This window comes from Lithobates pipiens, unplaced genomic scaffold (genome assembly GCF_037356315.1).
Source record: "Lithobates pipiens isolate NorthernLeopardFrog02 unplaced genomic scaffold, aLitPip1_a1.2 Scaffold_19, whole genome shotgun sequence".
Taxonomy (NCBI): domain Eukaryota; kingdom Metazoa; phylum Chordata; class Amphibia; order Anura; family Ranidae; genus Lithobates; species Lithobates pipiens.
In genome coordinates, this window is record NW_027507764.1 from 56034832 (window position 1) to 56059324 (window position 24493).

A 24493-nucleotide genomic window follows, 5' to 3' on the forward strand; every position below is an offset into this window, starting at 1 on the left:
GGGGCCCTCGGGCAATGCCCGAGTGCCCGAATGGTTAGTCCGCCCCTGCGTGGCACTTTGTCCTATCCGAATTCTCTACACACAATCGGACAAAGTCCGATCGGATCATGTTGTCGGAAAGTTTTATAGCCCAGCTCTAAAACGCTGTCGTCGGATATTCCGACGGAAACAGTCCGATGGAGCCCACACACGGTAGGATTAGCCCACAACACGATCCGATCGGACATTTTCCGTCGGAATGTCCAACCATGTGTACAAGGGCTAACACAATAGCAGCAGATTATTATGAAAAAGTTAAGTTGAACTGTAGCTTGCTTCACTATTGTTCTGCTACTGTGCTTATGCTTAATTGCTAAATAATTCAGGTTCTCTGACAAATGGACCAGCTAAGATTGACTGTCTTCTGAAATGATTCAGTGTGTGTGTCTCTCTCTGCTAGCAATCATAAGTAAGTTGGCTGTACTGTGTACTTAGTTCTAGCTATTTTACTGCTCCTTTTCTTTGGTTACAATCAGCCAATAACATTCATCATCATCATTATTTTTATTTTACTTCCCCCACCCAATTCCAGCAGCGATCTTTTCTCTCTATGTCAAATTTTTTCTCTCTATTTCGAATCTTTTCTCTCTATGTCGAATCTTTCCTCTCTATGTCGAATCTTTCCTCTCTATGTCAAATCTTTTCTCTCTATGTCGAATCTTTTCTCTCTATGTAGAATAATCCTGGACTAATAGAGCTAAGGTTAGGCACATTCGACAACATGTTTGATAGACACAGATTGTTATTGTCAGCGTCATGTCGAATCTCCTATATATATCGAACTGTTGTCACAAAAAAACGAAAACGGAAATAAAGCATTTGTTTACGTCGGATCTTTCGTTTTTCGGATTCTGCACTTTCGTTATCATTTATTAAAACAATAACGAAAATACCTGAAATTTGGACGAAAATGCATTCGGACGAAAACGAGTGAGTAGTGAGTACTGAGATGTCACAGCTAGTATAATAAGGTCACGGTAAACTTTGTGATTTCATATATGCCATATTGTGACTCCACAAACAAAATTAAGAATTTACTGCATGGGTTCATAATTAGTACTGTGCTGCCATTTTTCACAGCATTGTAATACGAGACATTACTGAGATATAATAATCATTGTTGCTATGTTTCTGATGGTATTCTATTGTAGTTAACACTATTAATTCACATTTGGTCTTGTTGAGTTATTTTGAGCATTAAGTATATTGAGTATTATTTTTAGGTGTTTTCCACAAATTGTTGTAAAATCTGTGAATTCCTTAAAATCCCCAAAAATGGTTACCTTGAGCTTGCTGCTGTCCAGCTGGAGAAGTAGTTCTCCGTTGATATTGTGCGCTGTGAATTCAGTTACACAGTGTTCTAGATTAAGACTCATCAGCCAGTTAGTCACCTGCTGTGTGCTCCAATCAAAAGGACTACGGGGGCCGTGTTTGGGAGACTGGCCATCATCAAGGATCTGTAAGGAAGAATTGACAATAAGCTTTGGGATTTCAGGAAACAGAACAAGGGTGCACACACCGTTTCAGGCAAAAAAATGGACAAACCCGATCCAAGGTGCTAATCCCGGCTTATCACCGTTTGGCAATATCAAGATGAGAAGAAAAGATTGATGGCACACTTGAATCCAAAAGATGCTGTAGAAGTTTCTTCATTGTCATGAGCCAGACAAAATTCCAATGATGATATCAGTTGACGCGTTTCACACGAAAAGAACCGTGCTTGGTCACACGCACGGTTCTTTTCATGTGAAACGCGTCAACTGATCATCATTGCAATTTTGTCTAGCTCATGACAATAAAGACATTTCTACAGCATCTTTTGGATTCAAGTGTGCCATCAATCGTTTCTTCTCTTCTTAAGCTTTGTGATTTCTTGATTTCCTGGAAAGTTTTATTGAACTTAACTAGTAATGCTCTACATGATATAATATAAGAGTTGAGCCTGACATGAGAAGAAAAAATACATACAATATGTTAAATTACCACAAACATTGACAATGGACATTAGGGTGGACGACTGAGGGTTTTGCCAGACATAACAGTTGATGGAAGTTTGCTGGACAATAGGATGGATGATAGAGTGGAATGTTGGACACTAGTGATGAAGCAGTGTGCTGGACATTACAGTAGATGATGGATTAGTATGCTGAATATTTTATTGGAAAATGGTACAGTATGCAGGGCCTCAAATTGGATGGTAGAGCTGTATTCTGGACATTAGAGAGAAAATGGAACAGTATGCTCGACATTAGAATGGATGACGGAGATGTATAGTGGACACTATGACAGAGCTGTATGCTAGATATAGGTGTGGATAATAGAGCTATATAGTGGACGCCAGGGTGGATGATGTAACTGTATGCTGGACATAAGAGCAGATATTGGTGCAGTCATTGTGATCCCCATGACTAAGCTCCATGGGAGGGGGAGTAGCTAAACGCAATGGGGCATGGCCTGGTCAGAGTCCAGGCTCTGGTTGCTACTTCACTCATCTCTGTAGGACACTATGGATGTGAGGCATTCAGGAGTCACTCTTCTTTCCTTGAGCCATTGCAGGAGCCAGGACGGGCTCCATTCCCTGCCAGCACTCTGAGCAGCATTTGCGGATGCACTGGTTTGCACACCCCCCTTCACTGAACCTGAGCAGCACACTAACCATTTACAGGTCACATATTGGTGCAGTAAGCTGGACATTCGAGTGGAAGATAAAGCAGTATGCTGGGCGTTAAAATGAATGATGAACCTGTATGCTGAATATTAGCTTTGAAGAAGGAGGCTATGCTGGAGAGAAGAGAAGAGGATGAGCTTTATGAAAATATCACAAAGATGATGGAGTTGTATGCTGTATATAAGAGTGGATGATGGTGTAGTACTGAGGACATTACAGTGGCTGATGGAGCTGTATGCTGGGCATTAGACTGTGTGATGGATAATGGAGCTGTATGTTGGACTGTGGAGTGGATAAGGGAGCTGTATAATGGACAATAGAATAGATGGTGGATCTGTATACTAGACATAAGTGAGGATGATAGAGCTGTATAGTGGACACTGGGATGGATGATGCAGTTGTATGCTGGACATAAGAGTGGAAAATGGTGAAAAGATGAAGCAGTATGCTAGACTTTAAAATTGATGATGGAGCTGCATGCCACACATTAGTGGAGTGGATAATGTATGTATGTCTGACAATAGCATGGGTGATCAGTATCCTATACATAGGAATAGAAGATGGAGCAGTATGCCGCCCATTGGAGTGGACAATGGAGCTCTATAGTGAACATTATAAAGATGATGGAGCTGTATGCTGGATAAAGGAGTGAATAACGGTGCAGCATGGAGGCCATTAGAATGGATAATGGAGCTGTATGTTGGACAATGGACATTAGTATGGTTGATGGAGCAGTATGCTGGAATTTAGAGTAGATGATGGAGCAGTATGGTAAACATTAAGGTGTGTAATGGTGCAGTATGCCGGACAATAAAATGGATAAAGAAGCCGTATAGTAGACAATGACATTAAGCTGGATAATGGAACATTACGCTGGACATTAGACTAGATTATGGAGGAGGAGGCTGGACATTGAAATGGCTGATGGATTTGTATGCTGAACATAACAGTGCATGATGGAGCAGTATAGTGGGAAATTGGGTTGGATGTTGGAACAATATGCTGGACATTATAGTGGAAGATGGAGCAATATACTGGACATTACAGTAGAGGATGGAGCAGTATGCTAGACATTAGAATGGATGATGGAGTATTATACTGTGCATTAGAGTGGAAGATGGAGCTGTATATTGGACATTACAGTAGATCAGGGATATGCAATTAACAGACCTCCGGCTGTTGCAGAACTACAAGTCCCATGAGAAATAGCAAGACTCTGACAGCCACACACATGACACCCAGAGGCAGAGGCATGATGGGAATTGTAGTTGTGCAACAGCTGGAGGTCCATTAATTGCATATACCTGCTGTAGATGACGAAGTATGCTGGACATTAGAAAAGATTATGGAACAGTATGCTGGACATTAGAATGGATGATGGATTAGTATGCTGAATAGTGGAAAATGGAGCTCCATAGTGGACATTTGAGAGGATGGTGGAGTAGCAAGCTGGACAGAAGAATAAATAATGTAACAATGGTGAAGATCACAATGGATGGTGGGAATAAAGAAAATAATGCCTGCTAAGTCAATGTGGGTGGCTAGAAAGGAGTAGGTAGTGCTGAAGAGTACAAAGGATCATGTAAATACAACAAAGCAAAATATGAACTCATAAATTATGTATCAGTAAAACAAGTGTACAGTATTTAAAAAAAAACAATAAGTAACAATAACCAACCTGAAAAACAATGTTTAAAGATTAATCGTATACAACAGGCCAACACCAGAAGTATAATATATTAGTATTTATCAACAGTGCAGTCATTCCATGCTCGGGGTTACAATGTGAGGACTTTTTAAAACATTTTAGTATAAAGTGGGGCTGCTTACACCATATTCCACCCAGCAACACTGCGAAGACCAACACCGGCAAGAGAGGTGGGGGGGATGCAAAGCACAGGGATACATGCTGCAAGTGACATACAAGATAGTAAAACATCAAGCAAAAGAAAGGGGGCTCACCTCATCATCTATCATATCCAGGCTCTTTATAGTTTGCAGCAAAGAAATGGGGAGAAAAATGATCAATAGAGAAAAAGAAGAGGAAATAAATGTACATGAATTAACAATCAGGCAACGTGGCTGTTTGTTATCAGCCAATCAAAATATGGAGGACATTCAAAAAGTAAAACATCCTCTGTGGGACTTTTTCTTCATTTTAGTGAGAAAGGTACAAACGTGGCCTTCCAGCATTTACCAACATATGACTCCCCTTTGCCAGGGCTGCTATTAGAAATTATGAGGCCCAATACAACGTGACTGACAGCCCCCACCCAACTCCACCCCCACATAGAGAAGGAACATTAAATATCTTCATCAGTACAGCAGTAAGGGACTAGTCACTCATTTTTGGGATCAGGTGTAATCCTCCATGCCATGGCTCCCAACAGTTAAATTAAAATGACGGCCTGTCCTGGTGGATTGGCATAGAAGAAGAGGCCAGAACCCCAAGGGCGCACATAGAAAACCAGGTAGTCTTAAGCGGTTCCATCCCTACTACAGAGACAACTGCCTCGCCTTGACCCACTCTGCCCAAATTTTGTTGAACTTTTTTGGACAGTTACATCACTGATATGTTACACGTGAAATAGAGAATAGAGACTTTTAAGGTGCCAGAGAAAAATACTGTGCTACATCATACTTTTAAAATAAAAAAATAAAAATTTAGGGAATACATTAAAAAAAGTACTTTGTTGAAATATTTTTTTTTTCAAACAAAGATTATGAGCGATCCTGAAGAAACCATATTCTGGCGCAACATGTTGAGCAATTATCACTGTACTGTATACTTGGATCGCACATGATCTTTGTTTGGAAAAAATTCTTTTAACAAAGTACATTTTTATTGTATTCAATAAAATTTGTTATAAATTTTAAAAATATGATGTAGCACAGTATTTTTGTCTGCCACCTTAAAAATCCCTATTCCTTTTTTCATGTGTATTCTTGAGTCCATGCAATGTGGTGTGTTGCTCCCCAGACCTCTGGCTGATACAAAAATGTCTTCACTTTGTGTCCCTGATATGTTAATTTATATAACGGCAGAGCTGCATTCACAAAAGTTTTCCATTGATGTAGTCGGGGGGTTTGCCTTTTTCCATTGAAGTAAAATCGCCTTTCTATCATAAAAGGCCGTATAGAATACAAACAACTTTTTAGATTGGGAAGCCTCTAAATTGTCACATATTCCAAGTAGTAGAGGTATTGAATTGCAAGGGACGCCCAATTTACCAATTTGTTTAATAAACTTAACTACTCCATCCCAGAATTCCTGTAGCACAACCAAACCATATGGAAAAAAGTACCAGTATCAGTCTCTCTAGAGGTGTAAATTCTTGACAAGCGAACGGGAGAGAAATAGGCCCAATGTAGAAATTTAAGTTGGATGAATCTGTCCCGTGCAGAAATCATCAGCGGAAGGTATGGTTGTAGGCCCTCTTCCCAATCATCATCAGCTAGTGTAAGTATGTCAATTTTCCAGACCGAAAGCAGTTGAGAGACTTTAGAGGTATCTAAACCAGCTAGGACAGAATAAAGGGCCGACAGGGGATTATCCCCATCAGATGATCTCAGGAGACCTTCAACATCATGAAGCTCCAGCTTTATAGGATGGGGAAATTCAGCCATAAAAGGCATGGCACAGTTGGAGGTATCTAAACAACATTCGATTAGGTAGATTCATTTAACAATGAAAGTAATTAATAAAAATTTATTGATTGAGACACATCAACTCTGTTTCTAACGCGGCCTGGAACGCGGCCTGGAACGCTGGTAGCGTTTCTCAAACACGTGGAAATGTCAGCTGCTGAAGAAAAACCATTTGTGCTGTTTTTAAGCTGTTTTCAAACTTTTAATGGAATCTTTTTGGAATAAATGCTAAATGTACTTCACCATGGAAGTTCCATCTTTCTTTATTTTCCACTAATAACACTGGTTTCCTGCTGAGGACATCACATCCAGCTGGAGTATATCCACTGAAAACATCCAGCGATCGATCTCAATTGAATGCTAATTGAATCCTGTTGCTGACAACCTTTGTGGCCGTTGGGAATTTCGGTTGGGATTGTCGTTTGGGCCTATTATGATACCTGTAATGGGTGTCATGGGATTCTGGTGAGTAGGATGTGTGGCAGGTGTTGATGGAATATTTTAATCAAGACCCGGAATACATCATAGAGCACTGAAAATTGAATGAACTCTATTGCATCACAGTTTTTTTCACAGTTTTTTTGTCGTTTTTTGCATTTATATTTTGGTGCAATTTGTGCACCACTTGGGACACTATATATATATATATATATATATATATATATATATATATATATATACATATTTGTATAAATTCTTTTGCACTCACGATTTTGAAAATGTAGCACATTGGGATTGTAATTATTCACAGAGAGTGCGGTTTAATTCATTTTTATTAATTACTTTCACTATTTTATTTCACTTATAACGAGCTGCTCCTATCTTGTTGTTTTTTTTCATTAGTTCTAATTGACACCATTTGCGCATTTCAAGTCTGTTTTCACTCTTAATTTTTCATATTAATTTAACAGTCCCCTCTCTGTCCCCACCCCCTACTGCTGAGTGATTGGGCCCAGGGAACTTTTTTTTAATCACTGGGAGCTGTGCTTGTACCCAAAAGTAAGAGTCCCCAATCTGCCCCCATGTCCCCTTCTGAACCGATACTGGTACAGGAGGGCTGGCTCTGCAAAATTCTTCAATCCCCCTCAGGGCCGTCTTTAAGGCAGGGCAAAAGGGGCAGCTGCCCTGGGCCCTTTCATTGTTGTGGGGGCCCAAAGCAGCTGCCTCATAGTTGCCAACTATCCCAGTTTAAATTCCTTCGTCCCTTGAAGTTTTAGTCCTGTGCTGTGTCCCAATATCTCAGTGTGAAGTGCTGCTACTAATGTTGCCCAGCTCTGCCCTATTGTTGTGTACAAATGACTCACCTGCAGACCCTGTATTTACATGTAAATAACAGGCAATCATGTGTAAATAACGGGAGAATTCATATGTAAATAGCGGCGGGATATATATGTAAATAGCTGAGGCCGGCGGCATTCATAGGTATATCATGTCCCTCTGCAGTGAAGAGATGATGTGCTGTAACCTCTAGCAACCAATTAGTGAGCACTATTGATGTACAGTAATCTCTAGCAACCAATCAACAAGAAGAAATCATTAGCTGTGGCCTCTAGCAACTAATCAGTGAGTCGTAATGTGTGCTGTAACCTCTAGTAATCAGTCAGTAAGTGGTAATGATATGCTGTAACCTTTAGCAACCAATCGCAATCACAGCCTGATCTAATACAGTAAACTGATTTTAAGTCTAGCTGATATTTATTTTGCCCAGGGTCCATTGAACATTAAAGACGGCCCTGATCCCCCTGATGGACCCCAGTCCCCTGGGGCGCTTATGCTGTACAAGATGCACATGGATTACATCCAAACATGTCCTAGCCCTATTCTGCCACTGTGTGAATGATCCACAATGATGACTGATCTTTGTTCACAGGTCTAGTTATTGATCTCAAAATGTTTAATCCAGGCTACTCAATTGTAATCAGTGATACTTTATGGACTAAATAAAACTGGGAAAATAGTCCCGTTAACATGGATCAGTAAAAGAGTATTCAGGAAAACATCTATTTCAAGAATTCCCAGTCCGCTCCTTCCTATCCTTGGTACCCCAGCATTTCTACCGGGAATGGCAGATCCAAAATTTAAAACAATACGAGACAGAGGCATGAGCAGAATTTGTCATTTCTCGGTAGGCAATCGGTTAATGACTAAAAAAGTGTTATAGTGTTATTATAGTGAAAATTCCAAAAATTAATTTTTTTTTTTTTTAGTTTGTATATTTATTTATTTATTTTTCTGGGAGTGAAGGGTGAGGGATGGGGGAGGATGACGTGGAATTGAGGTATGGATTGAAATATTATAAGATTGAAGTTGTAGATGTATAACGAAATGTAATGTGAAATCTATGGAAAGAAAAGATGAAAAAATAAAGAATTTATAAAAAAAAAACATGGATCAGTAGAGGTGAAAATGTATTTGGACACCTGCTGTGGAAATAAATCCGTATTAGTCCCACTAGAACTTTGCTTTTTTCCTCCTGTGTATCCAAACGGGGTGAGCTAGGCGGACCTTATATAAACTATCTAGCAACAGTATGCCACAAAGCAGCACATTTATATTGTAATAATAGCATGCAATAATGTTATAGGAAATGGTGACCACATACCTCATCAGATGACAGCGCTAGAGAATGGGATCGCTCTGCCAACTTAGGTTCCACCACAAGGCCACTCAGGTCCGCAGAACTGGTGCTGCTGGGGCTGAACTCGTCGCTCAATGTGACATTCTGCAAATACAAACCCAAGGGAACCGCATTACAGTCCAGTTCATAATATGATAAAAAAACAACTTTTTCCTTTCTGGCTAGTAAAAGTCCAAATTGCAGCCCCCAGGTTGACATATAACCCTGAATGTTTCTCTGAATTCCACAGCCTCAGTAATTATTGTAAAAACTCTTTCATGAACAATATTTCACAGCAGAACTCTAATTAAGAGAGTGTTACTGTATATCATTTCATTTATTCCTTTATTATAGCCATCTTCTGAACACATCATTCCCATTTACAGTTCTCAGCAGGCAGATGTATGAACCCGGACAGGATGACTTCAAGAGAGAAATGTAAAGTTAGGAGATGTTCTAATGATGTTCAGCAATGCTCAACAAGGGTTCCATGGAAGCCCATTGTTCTTCCAGAAGTTGGTAGAGAGATTGACCTTCAACCTGATGGTGCCTGCAAAGTTCCACTGCTAACGCCATTGTCCAGAGCCAGTAGTATGACACCAATGATCTTTTTATCTGTTTAGTAGGATGTCATTCTTCCCACTGACCGGTGTAAAGAGTATTCTTTCAATGGCCACAAATGAAAGGGGCATTCTTTCCATTGACCACCAAGGTAAAGGGCAATCTTTCCACTTACCACCAATGTAAATGCTATTCTTCCGAAATGACCACCAATATAAAATGCATTCTTTCCACTGGCCACCAAGGTAAGGAGCATTCTTTCCACTGGCCACCAAGGTAAGGAGCATTCTTTCCACTGGCCACCAAGGTAAGGAGCATTCTTTCCACTGGCCACCAATGTAAAGGCAAACTTCCCATTGACCATGAATATAAACGGTCCTCTTCCCACTGACCACCAATGTAAAGGGTATTTTTCCACTGGCCACCAATGTAAAGTGTATTCTTTAAACTGAACACCAATGTAAGGGACATTCTTTCCACTGAACACCAATGTAAGGAACATTCTTCTCACTGACCACCAATGTAAGCAGCATTCTTCTCACTGACCATAATTCACATTTTTATGCCGCATACACACGACCGGACTTAAGAATAGGGAAAATAATTCCAGCGGAATAATTCCGTTGGATATTACGATTGTGTATGGGCTTCATCAGACTTTTTTCTTCAAAAATTCCTACGGACCTAGAGATAGAACATGCTTGTCTGTATGCTGGTCCAACAAACCAAATACGAGGCAAGGGCAGCTTTTGGCTACTGGCTATTGAACTTAATTTTCTAGTCCTGTCGTAGGTCATCACGTTCAAAATGAACAGACTTTTGAACAGACTTTAGTCCGTTCGTGTGTGGGCAAGTCCATTTCGCTCAGAAGTCCGTCGTAACTCCATCGAAAATCCGTCGGGAAGACCGACGGACCTTTTCTACCAGAAAGTCCGGTTGTGTGTATGCGGCATAACTCTCACTAACCATAAAAACAGGGGGGGGGGATCTCTCTTACTGACCATAATGTAGGGGTGCCTTTCAACCACTAACCACCAATGTAAGGACACACCTCTACTACTAACCAGCAATATAAACGATATTGTTCCCATTGACCACCAAAGTAGGGGGCATTCTTCTACTAAACACCAAGGGCATAAACATTTTGGTTCACTGCCCACCAATGTCAGCAGCATTCTTCTCACAAAACATAAGTGGCCATAAATGGCATTCTAACTCTCACTGACCACAGAAGGGGGAATCTCTCTCACTGACCACCAATGTTAGGACACACCTCTACCTACTAAACACCAATGTAGGGGGACCCAGTGTAAGGATGGCACTTTTTATTTAGAATTTATCCCTATGTTTCTGAACAGTCGTGTAACCTCAATGCAATTTTAAAAAAAAAATTAAGTCCGGGCATTCGGCAATTGTTCTTATACATAGTGGACATTAAGGGGTTGATTTACTAAAGGCAAATAGACTGTGCACTTTGTAAAGTGCAGGTGCTCCAGAGCTTAGTAAATGAGGTGAAGCTTCACTTAGCAAAGAATACCCAATCACATGCAAGGATAATAAAATAAAACAAAACAGCATTTTTGCTTGCACATGATTGGATGAGTAGAGCTTCTGCTCATTTACTAAGCTCTCAAGCAACTGCCTTTAATTCTATTTGCCTTTAATAAATTACCCTTTTAGTCTCCAGCTAGACTAAGGCCTGCATGGACACCATGAGGATAGTCCCACACTCACTGCCGGATGGAATTGCATTGTGTGGATTGCTAGCTGTTGCCTGGAACTCAGGGGCAAAAAGTATGTCTACATGTGAGTTGTGTATTGCAAAACAACAACCAGACAGGGGTAAATAGGATTCTCCTTGGGTATAAACATGTTAAAAAAGTGAACATTTTATAACAAGAATATTATCAATTTGACATATATGACCTGCACAGCCTGTATGAAGCTGTTGTGGATCCACATGGTTCAGTAATGGACAAACTAGGACATGTGGTTCCACAACGGCTATGGGAGAGCGATTCGCCCCCTGCAGATAGAGATAATATATGGAACAAAATACTGTACCAAGCGACATGGGTTGCGGGCTATGGCCGGCCACAGAAAGAAGCACTGTGTGAGAGAAACAGCAGACAGATGGGATGAGTTAGACAAGTAATGAGCGCAGAGACAGTGACAGACAGGGAGGAGGTGACAGCATGCTGGGAAGAGAGCAGTCACAGGAATCAGGAGCATTCTGCATATCAGAACAAACATCATTTACACTATATTGCCAAAAGTATTGGGACACCTGACTTTACGCACATAAGAACTTTAATGGCATCCCAGTCTTAGTCCATAGGGGTCAATATTAAAGCGGTTCTTCACCCTAAAGGGGAAGTTCCGCTAATCTGATCCCTCCCCCCCTCCGGTGCCCCAATCGGCACCTTTCAGGGGGGAGGGGGGTGCAGTTACCTGAATAATCCAGGTATCTGCACCCACTTCTGGGCAGACCGCCGCAGACCCCCGCAGACGCCCCCCCCCGTTGTGTTCTGGGAAACACACAGTTCCCAGGACACAGCGGGGGATCTGAAGAGACGCGCAGCGCGACTCGCGCATGCGCAGTAGGGAACCGGGCAGTGAAGCCGTCATGCTTCACGTCCCGATTCCCTGACAGAGGATGGCGGCGGTGGCAGGAGCGAGACGAGCGATCGCTCGTCATCTGCCGCCGTCATCGCTGGACCATTTTCTTACCTGAGCCTGATCTGATCCAGTGATGTGCACAAGCGCAGTGGCTCCTGCCGCTGTATCACTCTTCGTTGGCTCCTGCTGCTGTCATCCAAACCCAGTGACACAGGAGATGGGGGCCGAGTCCCGCTGCCTGTGTCAATGGACGCATTCTGTGGGGGCGCCCGATGAAGAGGAGGGGCCTGGAGCACCGGTGGGGCACCCCAGAATAAGAGGATTTGGGTTGCTCTATGCAAAATGATTGCACAGAGCAGGTAAGTATAGGGATGTATGATATTTTTATAAAATAAAACGAGGGTTTACAGCCCCTTTAACATAAACCCTTACACTAATCTTCAAATTAACCTTACCTTTAAACCTCACATTAACCCTCCCTGTAAACCTCACACAATACAACCATAACATGAACCTTCATACTAACCTTCTGTAACCCTAACACTAACCCTTAAGTTAACCCCCCATAACTCTACAACATCAGTCTTTAGATTAACCCTTCCTGCATTCCTAACACAAACCCTTACAGGATCCAGTAATCCTAAAACCTGATATCTGTATGCTCATGCTAAGGAAGAAAGAAAGCACTGCTGCACTTTGTTGGGAGGACATTGGTGATTTTTTGCACAACTGAATCTTATGAACTAATAATCCTTTATGATTTATGCTGTATATGTATAAATTGTATAATTTAAGGGTACAGCGCTGGGAATATGCATACAAATCCTTAAACCTGACCATCATACTAAACAGGGGTCCTAACCCTAATCCTTACACCAAGCCTCATCTGTAACCCTAAAAATAACCCTTATACTACTAGTACTATTGGATTTTAACACATTTTACATGTGTATAGTATTTGTGTATAGCTGTGTGTGTATAGTATATGTACTGTATGTATAGGTGCATGTGTGTGTATATACAGTGCCTTGCAAAAGTATTCACCCCCCTTGGCTTTTTACCTATTTTGTTACATTACAGCCTTTAGTTCAATGTTTTTTTTAATCTGAATGATATGTGATCGATCAGAACACAATAGTCTAAGTTGGTGAAGTAAAATTAGAAAAATATATAGCTAAAAATATTTTTCAGAAATAAAAAAAATGATGCTTGTGTATTCACCCCCCTTTGTTATGAAGCCCATAAAAAGCTCTGGTGCAACCAATTACCTTCAGTAGTCACATAATTAGTGAAATGATGTCCACCTGTGTGCAATCTAAAGCCTCATACACACGATAGGACTTTGTACAAACTTTCCCGTGGATTTTTTTACAAAGGGCGTCGGCCCTGAACTTGTATTGCATACACACAGCAGGACTTTTTCAGCCAACTTTCACCAAATCACATGTTTTTTCTGCTCTTTACCTCCACCTTTGGTCAACTTCTGTATTGTTGTCTGAACTTTTGCATTGGTTCTGAGCATGCGTGTTTGTACTTTGTACAAAAGTCCTATGGTTTTCTGTACACACGATCAGACTTTGCTCCATCAGACTTTTGTTGCCAGAAAGTTTGTCCGTTTGCACAGCCAACAAAAGTCAGATGAAAACCAAAAAAGTCTGTCCGATGGAGCGTAAACACGGTCGGATGTTGCTCCAAAACAGCTAATTTGCATGTTTGTTGTCAAAAAGTCTGATCGTGTGTATGGGCCTTAAGTGTCACATGATCTGTCATTACATAGACACACCTTTTTGAAAGACCCCAGAGGCTGCAACACCTAAGCAAAGGCACCACTAACCAAACACTGCCATGAAGACCAAGGAACTCCCCAAACAAGTAAGGGACAATGTTGTTGAGAAGTACAAGTCAGGGTTAGGTCATAAAAAAAAAAAAATCCAAATATTTGATGATCCCTAGGAGCACCATCAATTTTATCACAACCAAATGGAAAGAACATGGCACAACAGCAAACCTGCCAAGAGACGGCCCCACACTAAAACTCACGGACCGGGCAAGGAGGGCATTAATCAGAGAGGCAGCACAGAGACCTAAGGTAACCCTGGAGGAGCTGCAGAGTTCCACAGCAGAGACTGGAGTATCTGTACATAGGATGACAATAAGCCGTACGCTCCATAGAGTTGGGCTTTATGCCAGAGTGGCCAGAAGAAAGACATTACTTTCAGCAAAAAACATAATGGCATGTTTTGAGTTTACAAAAAGGCACATGGTAGACTCCAAAATGTATGGAGGAAGGTGCTCTGGTCTGATGAGACTAAAATTGAACTTTTTGGCAGCCAAAGAAAACGCTATGTCTGGCACAAACCCAACACATCACATCACCCACAGAACACCATCCCCACTGTGAAACATGGTGGTGGCAGTATCATGCTGTGGGCGTGTTTTTCAGCAGTCAGGACTGGGAAACTGGTCAGAGTTGAGGGAAAGATGGATGGTGCTAAATAATGGGATATTCTTGAGCAAAACCTGTACAACTCTGTGTGTGATTTGAGGCTAGGATAGGATCCAGCAGGACAATGACCCCAAACACACTGCTAAAGCAACATTCGAGTGGTTTAAGGGGAAATGTGTAAATGTGTTGGAAGGGCCCAGTTAAAACCCAGACCTCAATCCAATGGAAAATCTGTGGTCAGACTTGAAGATTGCTGTTTACAAGCGCAAAACATCCAACTTGAAGGAGCTGGAGCAGTTTTGCCAGGAGGAATGGGCAAAATCCCAGTGGTAAGATGTGGCAAGACTCATAGAGACTTATCCAAAGAGACTTTGAACTGTGATAGGTAGCTCTACAAAGTATTGACTTTAGGGGGGTGAATAGTTATGACTTTTTCTGTTATTTTGTCCTATTTGTTGTTTGCTTCACAATAAAAAAAAAAGTTGTGGGCATGTTCTGTAAATTAAATGATGCAAATCCTCAAACAATCCATGTTAATTCCAGGTTGTGAGGAAACAAAACATGAAAAATGCCAAGGGGGGTGAATACTTTTGCAAGGCACTGTAGTATATGCATAGGTGTGTGTGTGTCTGTGTGTGTAGTATGTGTTTATAGTTGTGTGTGTGTGTGTGTATAATATATATACTGTATTTATACAGTGGCTTGAAAAAGTATTCATACCCATTGAAATTTTCCAAATTTTGTCATGTTACGTTATTGGGATTTTATGTGATAGACCAACATAAAGTGGCCCAAAATTGTTAAGTGAAAGGAAAATGATAAATGATTTTAAATTTATTTTTTTACAAATATCTAGTGGAACCAATTGCCTTTAGTAGTCACCTAATTAGTAAATAGAGTCCACCTGTGTGTAATTTAATCTCAGTATAAATACAGCTGTTCTGTGAAGTCCTCAGAGATTTATTAGAGAACCTTAGTTAACAAACAGCCTCACAAAGGCCAAGGAACACACCAGACAGGTCAGGGATAAAGTTGTGGAGAAGTTTAAAGCAGGGTTAGGGTATAAAAAATATCCCAAGCTTTGAACCTCTCACGGAGCTCTGTGCAATCCATCATCCGATAATAGGAAAGAGAATGGCACAACTAAAAACCTACCAAGAAATGGCCGTCCACCTAAATTGACAGGCCGGGGAAGAAGAACATTAATCATAGAAGCAGCCAAGAGGTCCATGGTAACTCTGGAGGAGCTGCAGAGATCCACAGCTCAGGTGGGAGAATCTGTCCACAGGACAACTATTAGTCGTGCTCTCCACAAATCTGGACTTTATGGAAGAGGGGCAAGAAGAAAGCCATAAGAGATCGCATTTGCAGTTTGCAATGAGTAATGTGGGGGATAAAGCAAACATGTGGAAGAAGATGCTCTGGTCAGATGAGACCAAAATTGAACTTTTGGGCCTAAAAGCAAAACGCTATGTGCGGCGGAAAACGAACACTGCACATCACCCTGAACACACCATCCCCACCGTGAAACATGGTGGTGGCAGCATCATGTTGCGGGATGCTTTTCTTCAGGAGGGAAGCTGGTCAGAGTTGATTGGAAGATGGATGGAGCCAAATACAGGGCAATCTTAGAAGAAAACCGTTTAGTCTGCAAATGACTTGAGACTGGCAGAGGTTCACCTTCCAGCAGGACAACGACCCTAAACATACAGCCAAAGCTACAATGGAATGGTTTAGATCAAAGCAAATTCATGTATTAGAATGGTCCAGACCTAAATCCAAGAGAATTTGTAGCAAGACTTGAAAATTGCTGTTCGCAGACGCTCTCCATCCAATCTGACAGAACTTGAGATATTTTGCAAAGAAAAATCTGCAAAAATGTCCCTCTCTAGATGTGCAAAGCTGGTAGAGACATCCCTAAAAAGACTTTCAGCTGTAATTGCAGAGAAAGGGGGTTCTACAAAGTATTCGTCCTACAAATGGGGGTTCTACAAAGGGGGGCGCCATACAAATGTACACCACACTTTTCACATATTTATTTGTAAAAAATGTTGAAAACCATTTATCATTTTCCTTCCACTTCACAATTATGTGCCACTTTGTGTTGGTCTATCACATAAAATCCCAATAAAATACATTTTTATGTTTTTAGGTGTAACATGACAAAATGTGGGAAATTTCAAGGGGTGTGAATGCTTACATAATCACAGCTTTTGGCATGAATAAGTCTATTGGAAATGGGGTGTCCCAAGCAGAGAAGTAACAAAAAAAATCAAAAAACGATTATACCTTCCTCTCCATACTGTCTTCTCCATCTGTGGAGCTGACGCTGTCCCGTAGCCGCGTCCTGGACGGTCTGTGCCTTTTGCTCTTGACAATCAGGTGAGCCCGAGTCTTCTGGGCTTTAGAATCCAGTCTCTCTGTTTCTGGCACTGCTTCATTAAAGTCTGGAAGAGAAGTCAGAACTTTTAATTTTCGAGACGAGATCAACATTAACACAATCACAAATGTAATGGGCCTGTCACTTTTGTCCCTTACTTTTGAAAATGACATGTCGGTTCACTGGCTGGATACCTCCATTCTTTAAAGCAGGGATATGCAATTAGCGGACCTCCAGCTGTTGCAAAACTACAAGTCCCATCATGCCTCTGCCTCTGGGTGTCATGCTTGTGGCGGTCAGAGTCTTGCTATGCCTCATGGGAATTGTAGTTCTGCAACAGCTGGAGGTCCGCTAATTGCATATCCCTGCTTTAAAGCAAACAAACTTTCTAAAGAAAGGGCCAGTTTACTGTCACTAAAGCCGGTCATAGACGGTTTGAATCTCAAAAGGTTAAGCATGGACCGGGCAAAATTAAAACCATGTATGGGCAGACTGATTGTACCCAAGTCGAGCCATTGAGCTTGTGTACAACCAGCATGTCAAATTTTAATGATGCAATTATTGCCAGCGGCTATAATCACTAGAAATAATCACTGGGAAAAAAATCGTATCATCTATGACCAGCTTTAGATTTTAGGAGGACCGGACTGTGGCCAGTGGGACCGGAAAATGCCCCAACATTAGTGGGAGTAGACAATGTCTTAGCCTTGGTGGTCAGTAGGAGGAGGACTCGTACCTCATCATTGGACGTTGTCGGAAGAATAATGCCCCATTGTTAATGTCAGTGTGAGAAATAGTGCCCAATCGCTTACTAAAAAAATGTGTTTTGTTTCGATTCGTTATTTACATAAATTCGACTCATTAAATGAGTTTCATTTGTTTAATTCCTTTTTTCGAAATTTGTTTCGTTTATTCGTTTTCTAATAGATTCAGACTTTTAGAATTTGGATCGATTTGAAAAGTTTTTCGAATCTATTTCGAATAGTTTTCAAATTCAAATAGATTTCCAATTTCAAAAGAGAATAAAATAGAATAGAAAATAAAGGAATAGAATAGAAAAAATAGTATAGAAAAGAAAATAATATAACAGATAATAAAATAATATAATATAATAGAGTAAAACAGAACAAAATATGATAGAAAGTAAAAGAACAGAATAAAATGGAATAGAATAGAATAAAAAAATAGAATAAAAAAGAAAGATTATAACCATCTTCTGAAATTCAAATAGAATAGAAAAGAATAGAACAGAACAAAAATGTTATAACCATTTTCCAAAATTCAAATAGAATCAATTCAAATATGAATAGAATAGAAAAGAATAGCGTAGAATAGAATACAAAATAACACAATAGTATAGAAAAAAACAAAAGAATAGAATGAATATAACCATCTTCCTATTCTAATCTATTCATTTCCATTCTATTCAAATTCAAATTGATTCTATTTGAAGTTTGGGAAATGGTTATATAATATTCTTTTCTATTCTATTCTTTTATTTTCTATTCTATTCTATTCAAATTCAAATTTATTATATTCAAAATTCGAATTTCGGAAGATCGTTATATTCTTTCTATTCTATGCTGTTGTTTTTTTCTATACTATTCGAATTGATTATATTAGAATTTTGGGTTATATTCTTTCTATTCTATTGGTTTTTTAATTATATTATTTTTTCCACATTTTGGAGACTACTGTTTTAAAGGATCAGTGTAATTTTAATCCTAGCTAGGATATTGCAGCAGACAGTCAGTGTACCTAAAATCAATGATATATATTGGGGTATCTTTTTGCAAGTAAGTGCGAATTTAAGACCCGTTTCACACTGGGGCCATTCCGCATTAGCGGTAAAGCACCATTCATTTTAGTGGTGCTTCACTGTCGTTTTAGTGACGCTTTTTGACCACTAGTGGGGCGACTTTAACCCCCGCTAGCGGCTGCATAAAGGGTTAAAAGCGCCCGTGTTGCATTCGTTTCAATGGGCATGGCCAAACCACCCCAAAGATGCTGCTTGCAGGACTTTTTTCCCATCCTGCAAGTGCACCGCTCCAGTGTGAAAGCACTCAGGCTTTAACACTGGGCAGGCATGAGAGGCGCTTTTCAGGGACTATTTTTAGCGCTAAAATGCCTGAAAAGCGCCTTCCGTGTGAAAGGGGTCTTAAGGTCAGGTTCAGTGGGGAGGGATCTATGTAGGAATTATTATAATTTATTGTAAAACAGACCCCACCTTCCCGATCTTAGCGTAGGCAGCGGCTTTGGCTGGGCAGCTGAATATTGGATCAATGCTCACAAAAGCACACCTATGGTATGTATTTATTATATGGGGGTACATCCGCTGCCTGCTCAACTACTGACAGTGGTGGCACAGTGGTGTAGTGGGTAGCACTCTCACCTAGCAGTAAAAAAAGGTCACTCATTTAAATCCCAACCTTGACACTACCTGCCTGGAGTTTGCATGTTCTCCCTGTGCCTGTGTGGGTTTACTTCAGTTTTCTCCCACACTCCAAAGACATGCTGGTCGGTTAATTGGCTTCTGTGCAAAATTGGCCCTAGTATATGAATGTGAGTTGGGGACCTTGGATTGTGGTCTCCTTGAGGGTAGGGAACGATGTGAGTGTGCGATGTATGCGTGCAGCACTGCGTAAATTGACAGTGCTATATGGGTACCTTGAATAAAATAGGGATAATTTTAGACATGCACCTACACTCTCTCAGGATGGACTGGTGTCTTTATTCGACCTTACTAACTATGTAACTATTTAAACTCAGTAATGCCGCCTACACACGACCGGACTTTTTGAAGGGACTAGGTCCAACGGACTTTCGGCGGAATTCTGACGGACTTTCTGAATGAACAGACTTGGCCACACACAATCACACCAAAGTCCGACGGATTCGAACGTGATGACGTACGACCTGACTAGAATAAGGAAGTTCATAGCCAGTAGCCAATAGCTGCCCTAGCGTCAGTGTTTGGCCGTCGGACTAGCATACACACGAGCGGATTTCTCGGTAGGAACTGGGTCCGGCGGAAAAATTTAAAATATGTTCTATTTCTAAAGTCCGCCAGATTTTTGGCAAGCAAAGGTCCGATGGAGCCCACACAAGATCGAATTGTCCGATGGACTCGTTCCGTCGGACCTTTGCTGTCAAAAAGTCTGGTCGTGTGTACATGGCATTATCCTTTAAAGGACCACATAGTCTTAATGGACAACTATACTTTGAGGGAGTTTGTCTTTTAAAGTCCCTCACCTCTCTTATCTGAGCCAGCAAAGTAAAACACCTTCTTTCTTCACTACTGGGGAGCTCACTGTGTAGCCCTGCAGACTCAGTGGACCACTCGTTCTTTTTTCTGCCATCATTTTTCATGTATATTTATATATATCATTTTTTTGGCTACCTTAAGCTTTTGTTAACCCCCCCCCCCCCCCCCCCAAAAAAAAAGAAACATATCCTGCTCCTTTAAAGCATGTTATATGACACAGTGCTTGTGCTGTGTCATTTGGCCCCCTGTAACACCTAAAAAACCTGGCTGATCCTACCAGTGTCTCTCCATCCCTGTGTAAACTGACCATGGTGTATCTTGGCTGCTGAGACCATATACCGTGGTCAGTTTACATGCCTCTGTCATCAGCAGCCTGCTATCTGCTCTCCTCTTTGCTCCAGTGTCCTCCTCCCCCCTCCCCTCTCTGTCTGTGTGTGAGCCCCCCTCCCCCCTCTTGCTGCTCTCATAACACTAACCTGTATACACCACCAGCACTGTCTCCTATTGCAATGTCCCCCTCTGTGAATGATTTATAAATATAAATACTGTAAACACCTCATTTAAGAGCCGAGATTGCAATCACATGACCAACCAGCTCTCTCCTCCCCTCCAGACTGACATCAGCAGAGGAATCTCAGCCCCGCCCACTGCATCTCTCAGAGGAGAAAGCTGGCCAGTCATGTGATCATAATCTTAGCAGTGAAATGAGGTATTTGGAGCATTTATTTTTATAAATCACACACAGAGGGGGACACTACAATAGGAGGCAGTGCTGATGGTTTATACAGGTTAGCGTGGCTTAACGACTTTAACGACTTTAAGCTCCATGTTTGACTCCAGACTGGAGTTTTTTTTTTTTTTGTAACATATCTGCTGTTTATTCCGTACAATAACAATAAATAACAAAAAATAAAATCATAAATATTTTTGTTTAAATGCATTGAAAATCATTTTCTTCGAGTGGGTCCAATTTTGAGTCTTCTTTTAGGTTTTTATTTTACTCATCTGTCTGTGTTGGGGAGCTTCATCCTCTACACCTTGTGAGTATGGCATATTCACAGCCCCCCACGAGGTGTATGGATCGACACCAAAGGGACAAAGAGCACAACATCACTTTTTTCACAAGGAGAAGACGTTTGCACAGCCAACACTCAGGGCCATTTTTAAGGCAGGGCAAAAGGGACAGCTGCCCTGGGCCCTGTCATTGTTGTGGGGCCAAAAGCAGGTGCCTCGGACTTTTCAACTATCCCAGTGTAAATTCCTTTGTCCCTTGAAGTTTTAGTCTTGTGCTGTGTCCTGATATCTCAGTGTGAAGTGCTGGTACTAATGCTGCCCAGCTCTGCCTTACAGTGGGGATCGAAAGTTTGGGCACCTCAGGTAAAAATGTGTATTAATGTACATAACGAAGCCAAGGAAAGATGGAAAAATCTCCAAATGGCATCAAATTACAGATTAGACATTTTTATAATATGTCAAAAAAAGTTAGATTTTATTTCCATCATTTACACTTTCAAACTTACAGAAAACAAAAAAATAGCGTCTGCAAAAGTTTGGGCAACCTGCAGAGTTAATATCTTGTACTGCCCCCTTTGGCAAGTATCACAGCTTGTAAATGCTTTTTGTAGCCAGCCAAGAGTCTTTCAATTCTTGTTTGAGGTATCTTTGCCCATTCTTCCTTACAAAAGTGTTCCAGATCTTTGAGATTTCTGGGCTCTGTCTGTCACGCACTGCTCTTTTAAGGTCTATCCATAGATTTTCAATAATGTTGAGGTCAGGAGATTGTGAAGGACATAGCAAAACCTTCAGTTTACGCCTCTTGATGTAATCCCCCCGTGGATTTTGAGGTGTGTTTAGGATCATTATCCATTTGTAGAAGCCATCCTCTCTTTAACTTCAGCTTTTTCACAGATGGCATCAAGTTACCATCCAAAATTTGCTGAAATTTTATTGAATCCATTTTTACTTCTACTCGTGAAATGTTCCCTGTGCCACTGGCTGCAATACAACCCCAAAGCATGATTGATCCACCCCCATGCTTAACAGTTGGACAGAGGTTCTTTTCATTAAATTCTGTGCCCTTTCTTCTCCAAACGTACCTTTGCTCATTCCGGCCAAAAAGTTCTATTTTAACCTCATCGGTCCACAGAACTTGTTTCCAAAATGCCTCAGGCTTGTCTATATGTTCATTTGCAACGTTCAAACGCTGATTTTTGTGGTGAGGACGTAGAAGAGGTTTTCTTCTGATGACTCTTCCATGAAGACCATATTTGTACAAGTATCTCTTTATAGTGGAATAGTGTACCACAACTTCAGTGTCTGCCAGATCTTTCTGGAGGGATCGTGCAGTCAAACGTGGGTTTTGAATTGCTTTTCTCACAATCCTGTGAGCTGTTCTGTCTGATATTTTTCTTGGTCTTCCAGATCTTGCTTTAACTTCCACTGTTCCTGATGACTGCCATTTCTTAATTACATTACGAATAGAGGATATTGACGTCTGAAAACGCTTTGCTATCTTCTTATAGCCTTCTCCAGCTTTGTGAGCATCAACTATTTTCAGTTTTCTAGACAATTGCTTAGAAGAACCCATGGTGCTGATTGTTGGGGCAAGGTCAGATGAGTCTGGCCATTTAAAATCTTTGATATTGACATCATCTGGTCTTCCTAGACGATGATTATGAACAATCCATGACACTGGCAGGTCTCAGCTTTGCAAAGGGGGCAGTGTATGCTATAAATTCTGCAGGGTGCCCAAACTTTTGCAGACGCCATTTTTTTTTCTGTAATTTTTAAAGTGTAAATGATGGAAATAAAATCAAAATTTTTTGACATATTATAAGAATGTCTAATCTGTAATTTGATGCCATTTGGAGATTTTTCCATCTTTCCTTGGCTTCATTATGCACATTAATACACATTTTTACCTGGGGTGCCCAAACTTTCGATCCCCACTGTATTGTTGTATACAGACGACTCACCTGCAGACCCTGTGTTTACATGTAAATAACCAACATTCATATGTAAATAGTGGCAGCATTACTAAGTAAATAGATGCAGCTGGCAGCATTGATATGTAAATAAAGGTGGCATTCATGTGTATCATGCTCCCCTGCAGTGAGGAGATGATGTGCTGTAACCTCTAGCAACCAATCAGTGAGCAGTATTACTTAACAGTAATCTCTAGCAACCAATTAACAAGCAGAAATAATTTGCTGTAACCTCTAGCAACTAATCAGTGAGCCATAATGTGTGCTGTAACCTCTAGCAACCAGTCATTAAGCAGTAATGATATGCTGTAACCTCTGACAACCAATCGCTGATACAGTAAACTGATTTTAAGTCTAGATGTTATTTATTGTATGTCTCAGGGCAGGTGGAGAGTAAAATTGCATGGGGGGGCCCCAAGAAAAATTTTGCCCAGGGTCCAATCAATATTAAAGATGGCCCTGCCAACACTATATGCACTTTAATTGTCACTGTAAAGTTTTCATAGATTTTTTTTTTTTTTTTTTTTTTAACAAGAGAAACTGCAAAGATGCAGGACCATAAGATTTTAGAGCAGTCTCTGCGGTGCTCCTTCCTATAGCCGGGTCAGTCTTTGTCTTGCGTTGGGTCTTGGAGCAAAAGTTATGGGCTCATTATTGTAAAACAATTAAATGGTAGCCACTTCAAAACTGAATAGAGACTAGTGATGGACGAACTTCCGACGGGACGTTTCGCGAACGCGAAACGCGAACGGACACAAACGTTCGCGAAAACGACCGTTCGCCGCGGGCTCCATTGACTTCAATGGGAGGCGAATTTCGCAAACCTTTAGGTCGAATTTGCGGCCACGGGGTAATTATTAGGGGGTAGCACGTAGTCCCACCACCTGGACAATAGCATAATACATGTATGAGGTGAATTTGGGATCGATAACTACAAGCATTTTTTTTTTATTTGGGAAATTGTTCTGACAATTCAGGACTATGGAGCTAATGAAGGCAATGGAGGAGAGGGAAGGTCAGGGACCAGGGTAGGCAAACAAGAGGGTGCAGGAGATACAGAGCACTGACAGCAGCACCGTAATACAGAGCACTGACATCAGCACCGTGACATACAGCGCTGACAGCAGCTCCGTGACATACAGCGCTGACAGCAGCTCCGTGACATACAGCGCTGACAGCAGCTCCGTGACATACAGCGCTGACAGCAGCTCCGTGACATACAGCGCTGACAGCAGCTCCGTGACATACAGCGCTGACAGCAGCACC

General features: G+C 41.1%; 1 protein-coding gene across 7 annotated transcripts in view; it reads right to left on the minus strand.

Annotated features, from left to right (window-relative positions):
* PPP1R9A (protein phosphatase 1 regulatory subunit 9A) overlaps positions 1–24493 on the minus strand; it is a 368034-nt gene that overhangs the window by 34003 nt on the left and 309538 nt on the right. For 2 of the 7 annotated variants that reach the window (XM_077490762.1, XM_077490760.1), the window contains 5 exons: positions 16888–17045; positions 11598–11642; positions 8958–9077; positions 4670–4693; positions 1323–1496 (listed from right to left, as the gene is read on the minus strand). In XM_077490762.1, the coding sequence (XP_077346888.1) occupies positions 1323–1496; positions 4670–4693; positions 8958–9077; positions 11598–11642; positions 16888–17045 (521 nt within the window). The remainder of the gene's footprint in view (positions 1–1322; positions 1497–4669; positions 4694–8957; positions 9078–11597; positions 11643–16887; positions 17046–24493) is intronic. The other 5 variants (XM_077490765.1, XM_077490763.1, XM_077490767.1 and 2 more) reach the window with 3 other exon arrangements.